Source organism: Aegilops tauschii, chromosome 1 (assembly GCF_002575655.3).
Source record: "Aegilops tauschii subsp. strangulata cultivar AL8/78 chromosome 1, Aet v6.0, whole genome shotgun sequence".
NCBI classification, from domain to species: Eukaryota; Viridiplantae; Streptophyta; class Magnoliopsida; order Poales; family Poaceae; genus Aegilops; species Aegilops tauschii.
The window spans coordinates 21577728-21588716 of NC_053035.3; the positions used below are offsets into that span (position 1 = coordinate 21577728).

General features: G+C 44.9%; 1 protein-coding gene across 1 annotated transcript; it reads left to right on the plus strand.

Moving 5' to 3' along the window:
- The first annotated feature begins 1102 nt into the window (after nt 1-1102).
- LOC120966906 (wall-associated receptor kinase 2-like) lies at nt 1103-4187 on the plus strand. Its single transcript, XM_040393494.3, has 3 exons — nt 1103-1997; nt 2315-2455; nt 2779-4187. Exons 1-3 carry the CDS (start codon nt 1109-1111, stop codon nt 3957-3959), a joined length of 2211 nt encoding a protein of 736 aa, XP_040249428.1. The 5' UTR covers nt 1103-1108; the 3' UTR covers nt 3960-4187.
- The last annotated feature ends 6802 nt before the right edge of the window (nt 4188-10989 follow it).

Sequence of the window (10989 nt, forward strand, 5' to 3'; positions counted from 1 at the left end):
GTGTAAAAAGCGTAGGACTTGAGAACGATGATCAGATAGAGTTGGAGGTGTTCCCTATAAAAGAACAGCATGATCTCATAGTTTTGTATGGTTAATACAGGCCAGGGACGTCCACATACAGTGGGAAACTCTATTGGGAATATTCAGAGATGTCCTTTTTTTGGAAATAAGCTTGACCGCGCGGCTCCACATATACTTTCAGAGGGAAGCAGGAAGTCTGCCATTTGTCCATGCAAGTCGCTGTCGGTTGACCTCTGACTAGTCCCCGATAGACCTCACCTACCGCTGGCGCTAATATAAGATCGAGCTCTACAGAGTTTGTACACAACTACAGAAGCTACCGGTGACTTTGAAAACACAAACCCTTGAGCACAAGCGAGTAAATCCTTCAAGACACTCCGAGATATATCAGGTGCGCCTTATGTCGAAATATGTTTTCCAGAATTTGTCTTCCATACGCAATAGCTATCCAAAATCGTCTTCTCCACACCTATGTTGAGATCTCCGAGTGAGTGCTAAATGCTTACTCGTTTACAGCAAAGGCTTTAGTTACGCTTGTGTTGATATCAATTCTCTTTTCTTGATGAGCATTTGTGATCATGTAAGAATCTTAGGCCCCGTTTGGAGCAGCTAACATTAAGATGTAATAAATAGTGAAAATGCAGGAATTGAGATGCCATGTATCCTGAAATCCAACATGAACTAAAACAACGGGAGAACTACCAAGATACCACATGATATCTTTCAGGAAACATGAATTTTAGACACAAATATAAGAAAACATTAGGTAGAACCTCACGATTGGTTTCCTCTAAAATTCCTGTTGACTAGCCCATTCCATAGAAATTTCCAGCAAACGTGGAATGGAAATTACTTTGTCAAGCGATGTGAAAGGACAAATTCGTACAGGGATCTTATCTTCCAAAATTCATATGTTTTTTCCTTTGTTCTAAACGGGGCCTTACTGGTCCAACTAGGTGGCATGTAAGATCGTATGTAGTATGGGCATAGCCTCCATTTCTTTATGGTACCGAGTAATCTTATCTCTGAAACGAAGGTTCCCTCTATTTAGTTGACAGTGACTTACTTTGTTGTAGATATCCAGCCGATGAATATGCACGTGTTCCTGCAGCATGGCCTTGGTCTCATACTGCTTGGCGCACAATATACCTCTGGAGCTGCGGTTCCTAGCTCAGAGTGCCGGAGGTGGTGTGGCAACGTCGAGATACCGTACCCATTCGGCATCGACCCCAACTGTTCGCTCGTGGCGGATGTCTTCGACCTCAGTTGCGAGCTTAGAGATGGCGTCCTCAAGCCATTTAGGGGGATCTTTGAGGTACTGGACATCTCCCTAGCCCACAGCACTGCCAGGGTACTCAACAACATCGAGGCTTCCTGCTACAACAACACCACCAAGAGCATGGAGCATTTCGGATATCACGAGAGCGCGAACGGAGGGCCTTCCTCCGTCTACCGGCTCTCCGACGTCCAGAACAGGTTCACGGTCATTGGCTGCAGCGCACTCGCCTCCATGTCTGATCAGGATGGCACGGGCTACCAGGGGATGGCCGTCGCCACATGCCGTGACATGTCGGACCTTGTGGACGGCTCCTGTGCTGGCATGGGCTGCTCCCAGACCATGATACCCAAGAGGATGTACTACTACGACACAAACTTCTCGAGCTCCGTCAACACGAGCCGGATCTGGGAGTTCAACAGGTGCAGCTATGCGGTTCTGATGGAGGCTGCGGTGTTCAACTTCGACATCTCGTATGTAGGCAACACCACGTTCAATGACACGTACCATGGGTGGGTACCGATGGTTGTTGATTGGGCTATAAGAGATGTAAACTCATGTGATGCTGCACAACGGAATATGACGTATGCATGCCTCAGCAGCAATAGCGTCTGCGTGGGTTCTGTCAATGATTACGGGTACACATGCAACTGCTCCCAGGGATACGAGGGCAACCCTTATCTTCAGGGTGGATGCAAAGGTACTAACCCCACTAATTACTTGCTATTTTTTAATTCTAAGATGTATTGATTTTTCCATGTCAAACTTCCGTGTCTTTGACCTAGTTTATACAATAAAATATAAGTATCATTAGATCTATCATGAAACATATCTAACTTATTCATTTATTTAGTATTTAGATGTTAATGGTTTTCTATAAACTTGATGAAAGATATAAAAGTTCAACTTCTGAAAAAAAAGTAATATCTACTAACAAAAAGAACCCTTTGAACATATGTAAGAAGGTTACCACTTTGTTCAAAACTCTAATAATTAGCTTTATTCATCTTACCGCAGATGTCGACGAATGTCGTAACAACAACCCCTGTCCTTCGGGAGGCACTTGCCACAATACCATTGGAGGATACCGGTGTTCTTGTCGAGTAGGAACAAAACTGGAAGGCAATACTTGCAGCCCAAATATTGGCTTGATACTAGGTAACACAAATGGAAATGAGATCCTTTTGCTACCCCTCGACCTTCAAGTGAATTGAGATTTGATTTTATCTAATATTCGGGTGCTAGCCATTTGATCTTTTTCCAACATTGGACTGTTCAGATTGCCTAGACATAAGAATCTCAGACCAAAACCTTAAATATTTTTATCGCATTCACGTTAGATATAAAAAACAAAATAGTAATTGTAAAACTAATAATACATTTTCTGTTGACCAACGAACACCAACAATGTTTTACTCTCTCTCTCTCTCTCTCTCTCTCTCTCTCTCTAAATTATTGTCTCATCCCATATCATTATGCAGGAGTTACGATGGGATTATTTGGCTCCATTGTTATCACCATGATTATTATCTTCTGGGGACAAATGGCGATCCAAAAGAGAAAATTGGAAAAGGTTAAGAGAGAGTATTTCCGCCAACATGGAGGGTTGTTTTTGTTTGATAGGATGAAATCTGAGAAAGGTCTTGCATTCATGATATTTTCAGAAGCTGAACTCGTACATGCCACCAACAACTTTGATAGTACCAGAATACTTGGAAAAGGAGGTCATGGAACAGTCTATAAAGGGATCATGAAGAACAACATGCCAGTTGCAATAAAAAGATGTGCATTAGTTGATGCAAGGCAAAAGAAGGAATTTGGCCAAGAGTTGCTCATTTTGTCCCAGATAAATCACAAGAACGTTGTTAAACTACTGGGTTGTTGCCTTGAGGTGGAAGTTCCAATTCTAGTATATGAGCTTGTTCTGAACGGCACACTTTTCGAGCATATTCATGGCAAGAAACAAGCATCGCAAATATCCTTCAGCAATCTCTTAAGGATTTCTTATGAAGCAGCAGAAGGATTGAGCTTCCTACACTCATATGCATCTCCACCGATTATTCATGGTGACGTTAAAACTTCCAATATTCTTCTTGATGAGAACCACATGGCCAAGGTGTCAGACTTTGGAGCCTCGATACTAGCCCCATCTGACGAAGAGCAATTTGTCACAATAATTCAAGGTACCTGTGGATACCTTGATCCCGAATACCTGCAAACATGCCAATTAACATCTAAAAGCGATGTGTATAGCTTCGGAGTGATTCTTTTGGAAGTCCTCACCGGGCAGTTGCCAATGAAGCTCGAAGGGCCTGATACGCAAAAGATCTTAACATCGACTTTCCTATCTGCTATGAGCGAGAACAATCTTGATACAGTGTTGGTTAGCCACGTGAAAGCACAAGCAAGCATGGAGTTGTTGAAAGGACTTGCAAACCTAGCTAACAAATGCCTAGATCTGTGTGGTGACAACAGGCCCTCCATGAAAGAGGTTGCTGAGGAGCTCGGTAGACTGAGAAAGCTTCCGATGTATCCATGGGTACAGCTGGGCGTGGAGACACATGGAGAATCTCCTAGTGTCCACGAAATAGAATCAGACTATTATATGGGAGAAAATGAGAGCCAACACATAAATCCAGGAAGTTCTTACTATGCTAGGTGATAAAGGAATTTAGATAATACATTAAGCTACTACATGCGTGCACAACTTGTTTAGACACAAATGTTTCTTTCTGACCCTTCTTACCATGTATAGTGTTTCTTGCCTAGCATTCGTTTGTTAACACACTGTATCTGTATTTAATCTGGTTACACATGGATGGTTGGATATGCACAATAAAGGGAAAATGTTTTTGCTACCATGTGGAAATTGTTGGAAACTTGTTGCTAACGTCAAGTTCTTTACATTCAGTGCAACATTACTTTCACACAATTTGGTCGTGATGAAGGAAATTTGCCCTAGAGGCAATAATAGAGTTGTTATTTTATATTTCCTTATATCATGATAAATGTTTATTATTCATGCTAGAATTGTATTAACCGGAACTTGATACATGTGTGAATACATAGACAAAACAAAGTGTCCCTAGTATGCCTCTACTTGACTAGCTCGTTAATCAAAGATGGTTAAGTTTCCTAACCATAGACATGTGTTGTCATTTGATGAACGGGATCACATCATTAGGAGAATGATGTGATGGACATGACCCATCCGTTAGCTTAGCACTATTATCGTTTAGTTTATTGCTATTGCTTTCTTCATGACTTATACATGTTCCTATGACTATGAGTTATGCAACTCCCGAATACCGGAGGAACACTTAGTGTGCTATCAAACGTCACAATGTAACTGGGTGATTATAAAGATGCTCTACAGGTGTCTCCGATGGTGTTTGTTGAGTTGGCATAGATCAAGATTATGATTTGTCACTCCGATTGTCGGAGAGGTATCTCTGGGCCCTCTCGGTAATGCACATCAGTATAAGCCTTGCAAGCAATGTGACTAAATGAGTTAGTTGCGGGATGATGCATTACGGAACGAGTAAAGAGACTTGCCGGTAACGAGATTGAACTAGGTATGGTGATACCGACGATCGAATCTCGGGCAAGTAACATACCGATGACAAAGGGAACAACGTATGTTGTTATGCGGTTTGACCGATAAAGATCTTCGTAGAATATGTAGGAACCAATATGAGCATCCAGGTTCCGCTATTGGTTATTGACCGGAGATGAGTCTCGGTCATGTCTACATAGTTCTTGAACCCGTAGGGTCCGCACGCTTAACGTTCGATGACGATTTGTATTATGATTTATGTGATTTGATGTACCGAAGGTTGTTTCGAGTCCCGGATGAGATCGCGGACATGACGAGGAGTCTCGAAATGGTCGAGACTTAAAGATCGATATATTGGAAGGCTATATTCGGACATCGGAAAGGTTCCGAGTGATTCGGGTATGTTTTTGAGTACCGGAGAGTTACGGGAATTCGCCGGGGGGTTCAATGGGCCTTAGTGGAAATAGAGGGCAGCAAGGAAGTGTGGGATGCGCCCCCCTAGGCCCAAACCGAATTGGTTTAGGGCTTTGGGGGCCGGCCCCCTCTTTCCTTATCCCCTCCTCCTCTTTCCTTCCCCTCCTAGTTGGACTAGGAAAGGGGGAACCTACTCCTAGTAGGAGTAGGATTCCCACCTTGGGGCGCACCCTATGAGGCCGCCGGCCCCCTCCCCTTGCTCCTTTATACACGTGGCCGGGGGACACCCCAAAGACACACAAGTTGACAGTTGTCTTAGCCGTGTGCGGTGCCCACCTCCACAGATTTCCACCTCGGTCATATCGTCGTAGTGCTTAGGCGAAGCCCTGCGCCGGTAACTTCATCATCACCGTCACCACACCATCGTGCTGACGAAACTATCCCTCGGCCTCAACTGGATCAAGAGTTCGAGGGACGTCACCGAGCTGAACGTGTGCAGATCACGGAGGTGCCGTACTTTCGGTACTAGGATCGGTCGGATCGTGAAGACGTACGACTACATCAACCGCGTTGTCATAACGCTTCCGCTTTTGGTCTACGAGGGTACATGGACAACACTCTCCCCTCTCGAATATAACCAGTACATCATCCATCCACGTGCAGGCGATCATGTTACCTTCTATGACATGTACTGAATCCCTGGCATCTCTGTTTATGCGGTTAGGTGTTCTAAGATGCATTATGTTCATGGTCATGGCATCCTAGTGATACATTAGTTCTAATAGAGGTGAGGTCTCCCTATCATCAAATAACGAAATGACAATACACGAGGTTTAAGCATCCATGTGCAATTAAATAAAACGACATTAGGACTTCGAACTATCACGTACATGGCTCACGTGTTGGGAAAGGTAGTAATTTCAAAAAAATTCCTACGCACACGCAAGATCATGGTGACATGATCTCCTAACTGCATAAACAGAGATGCCAGGGATTCAGTACATGTCATAGAAGGTAACATGATCGCCTGCACGTGGATGGATGATGTACTGGTTATATTCGATCTCCTGGACGACCTGATCCCCTCAAGCCGTTACCAGAATTGGCCAGAGACGGCAGCGACACATAGACTAGGTCTTCCCATCGCATCAGTGCTCCCCCGGATCTATTTAGGGTAATAAATTATTGGCGAGCTATAGTTTGTACATGAATAGGTCGGACCGCATAATGTCGAAGCTCCCCTTCCCTTTATATGTAGCGCTGGCGATAGGAAACCCAAACCTCAGTTGGTTTTGGGCGCCCCGATCAAGGAGCGGTAGTTATATCGAGGTACACATACTTTGGTGCGTGGGCCCATCTCTTACGTAATTAGATCAAATTGGCCTATTAAGCTGTTAGACCAAACCTTCTCCCCCATAATCATTAGGCTTAACTACATTCGCCATTCTCCATAGGAATGATATACCAAAGTGAAGCGTTACAACAGATCAAAACGCCATAGAACCTCAACACTTACAACACCCACCTATTTTGAAATGGAAAACATTTTGCTTATTGGGAGTGGTTTCTTTTAATGGCCCCTTTATTCCAGCATCATAAGGGGCTTCCAGTAATCCCATGCGGCAACATGCTGACGAAAAATAATGGGTAGTAAGTATTTAGTTAGTGGATCTGCTAGCATATGTGTTGTTCTTATATGTTTAACAATACCAATTCTTTGATCGTGGATTCTATCTTTCGCAACACGATACTTGATGTCAATGTGTTTGGCATCATCATTTGACTTGTTGTTATTCGTATAGAAAACTATGGGTTCATTATCACAATACAATACAACTGGTTTAGATATGATGTCAACCACTTTAAGCCTGAGAATAGAACTCTTTAGCCACACAACCTTTCCGGTGACTTCAAAACACACTATATATTCTGCTTGCATCGTAGACGCAACGGTTAACATTTGCTTGGAGCTTTTCCATGATGTGACTCCTCGCGCAAGTTTTAATATATAACTTGACGTGGATTTCTTACTATACACACACCCGGCAAATTCAGAGTCTGAAGAAACAATAACTTATAGCGTGAGATCTTTATTTCCTTGCATATAACACAAGACTTTCTTCTCAGCCTTACAATTGCTGGGTCCTCGATTTGATTGGAATCTGCCAAGCATCCCAGTTACAAAAGCTAAATCTAGGCGGTGTGTACAAACTTGAGCGTGCATGATGCTTTCGACAACTAAAGCATAAGACACCGAGTTCATATGATCAGTTTCATACTGGTTCCTCGGCCATTGAAATGTCCAAAACTGATCTCCCTTGACTATAGAAGCAGGTGAGGTTGAGCACTTATGTATATTGAATTTCTTTGTAATCTCTCAAACTATGCCTTCTGTGATAGTCTTTACATTCCTCTGGACTTATCTCGATGCCGAGGACATACGAGACTTCACCAATATCTTTCATATCAAGTTGGATGACAGAAAACTCTACATGTCATGCAGCATATACTTATCCCTACAGGCCAAAAATATTGCATCAATATATAGGAATTAACTTGTGAACTTTCTGCCTTTAAATTAACACATATGCTGTTGTCCACAACATTTTTCATGAAAGCAAACAATTTCATAATCTTAGCGAACTTGGTTTACCACTCTGTTGAAGCTTGCATCCATTGATTGCAAATTTTAATGGTCTAGATTTAAAAACGCATTTATATAACTATGGTGCGATTGGTTACACATATAGATGTACATAGACACGATCAATTGGTTTCTTCATTCACCTCAATATGCATGGCGTATAGCTAAATACAGCCAGCTTGGTAAAGAAGTCCAGAAAGCCCGCGTACTACATGCACTAATTACCATCATAATCCAACACTTGCCAAAATATTATTTCAATTCTTCCGGACTAGAAAACGTTAGCCAATCGAGTTCAAAGATTTCTTCCCATCAAGCCGGACAGGACTGTGTTTTTCTCTCCTGCCAGTCAGGGCGGATGATGCGGATCATCCTACAGACATCACCATGTTAAGTGTTCATTCACCAAGTGATACGTGTGACTTCTACTTCATGCATACAAAGATGAATCATCTCCTTTACACGTGTCCACTTGTATCCTTCGAGGATGGTATACTACTTGACCCCTCTCTCGTGTGCATACATAGCTGTGAGCAGAGCTACACATTCTTCGAGGGGGAGCCCAAGCGGAAGAGTACAACTACACCATCCACGAGGAGAACACACAGAAGAAGAAAGCTCGCCAAGTCCAAGGAGCAGGACCAGAAGACCGCAAGGAAGACGAAGGCGAGTAGAAGGAAGAAGAAGCACGGTCCAGAAGACCCCGTGCGCACGACCCTTTTGAACCCCGTGCGCACGGACTATCCAGAGAGTTTCTAGATACCCCGAGGGCACGCCAAAAGACCCCGTGCGCATGGGATCTCCGTGCCCAAGGGGCTGACTTAGCCCGTGCACACGGGCCTGCCTGCGAGTTGGCCGAGGAATGCGCCTTTTGCCCTTCCACATCGTCCCTCACCTCCAGCCACCTATATATTCCATCCCTAGGTCATTTGTTAGGGTAAGCAAAGGATATGACATGATCTAGATGAGCTTTGCTCCTTGTACCTCCTCCTGAGAGAGAGAGACCTCTTCCATGGAGATTGTGACACCCTTGATTCAATCCTACACTAATCATACACGCAAATGTGTACGATCAAGATCAAGGACTCACAGGAAGATATCACAACACAACTCTAGACACAAATAAAATAATACAAGCTTTATATTACAAGCCATGGGACTCGAGGGCTCGAATACATAAGCTCGAAAACACAAGAGTCAGCGGAAGCAACAATATCTGAGTACAGACATAAGTTGAACAGGGATGCCTTAAGAAGGCTAGCACAAAAGCAACACGATCGAAGAGGCAAGGCCTCCTGCCTGGGAGCCTCCTAACTACTCCTGGTCGTCAGCGGTCTCCACGTAGTAGTAGGCACCCTCGGGGTAGTAGTAGTCGTCGGTGGGGTCGTCTGGATCCTGGGCTCCACAATCTGGTTGCGACAACCGGAAAGAAGAAAGAAGGGGGGAAAGGGGGCAGCAAAGCAACCGTGAGTACTCATCCAAAGTACTCGCAAGCAAGGATCTACACTACTTATACATTGGTATCAATGAAAGGGGGTAGTATCTGTGGACTAACTGCAGAATGCCAGAATAAGAGGGGGAGAAGCTAGTCCTATCGAAGACTAGCATCTTCTGGAAACCACCATCTTGCAGCAACAGGAGGGAGTAGAGTAGTATAACATAAGTCATATTTATGTTGTTGTATCAACGCCTCCGGGATCCTTTCTCGACTCCCGAAGCAACATATCCACATCATGCCTCGGCATCCCGTTCTTGTTGTATCGATCGGGATACAACTCTGAGTGTCCGTTACCGTAGGACAGGGTATCGATAGATGTTTTCTTCCCTGCAGGGGTGCACCAACTTACCCACCACGCTCGATTAACTTCGGCTGGACACACTTTCCTGGGTCATGCCCGACCTCGGCCAAACAATACGCCGCAACCCGACCTAGGCTTAATAGAGAGGTCAGCACGCCGGACTAAACCTATTCCCCCAGGGGTCTTGGGCCATCGCCCTGGGAACTCCTGCATGTTGCGAGGGCGGCCGGTGAGCAGACCTAGCTACCTCCTTAAAAAGGCAGGTGCTTACGCAGTCCAACCCGGCGCGCGCCGCTCATTCGCTGACGTCCATTAAACTTCGACTGATGCATACGACGCAGAACGCCCATACTATGCCCACGTGATGGTTAGTGCTATCAGGCCAGAGACCCCTCGTATCAAATATCCAAATCGTAGTGGATTAGGAACGCGCGGTAACAAGCAGAGACTCACGAAAGATGTGATCCCGTCACCCCGTCTCGAGGACTTGTGGCAAGGGCTAAGAATGCCCGGCCACGCCTCGTAATTATCTCACGGGCACCTTCCAGGTCAACCCGACTCCACATCACTCGCCATTAAGCTTGCGCGGGTACCCCTCAGGGCCGACTCGTCTTTAGTAACATGGTTCAGTGTAAGGTCATAGTAACCATAGTAACCGTGGGTCTAACACCAAGGGGAAAACCTGAGGAGTCACCCTCGACGGAATCCACTCGATGTAATCATCAAGGTGAACGTAAGAGGAACCACCCTCGAGGTTCACACTTGAGGGGTTGCACGACAGAGTCGTATCGGAAGTGGTTAAGGCGGAATCACCCTCGATGACCACGACCGAATAGCTACACTATAGGGTTAACATCAGAAGTGCTGATGAGGTCTCACCCTCGGCACTCGATAGTAACCCAGTAGTGTCGAGCAACTAAGGGGGGAAGTGATGTGCGGTGCCGGGGCCTGGTCTTCGATCCCGTTGATCGGGTCTTCGATGATGAAACAGGGGCAACAAGGACAAGGTGGGGGTCACTGATGGATCACTAACCAACCTATACTAAGCAGTTTAGGATAAGCAGGTAAGGTACAACAGCAGATATAAAAGCAGGCTATGCATCAGAATAGGAGCAAACAATTACAGTAGCAAAATCTAATGCAAGCATGAGAGAATGGAATGGGCGATATCGGGATGATCAAAGGGGGGGCTTTCCTGGTTGCTCTGGCAAGGAGGGGTCGTCGTCGATGTAGTCGATCACAGGGGCAGCATCAGTCTCGGGGTCTACCGGAGAGAAGA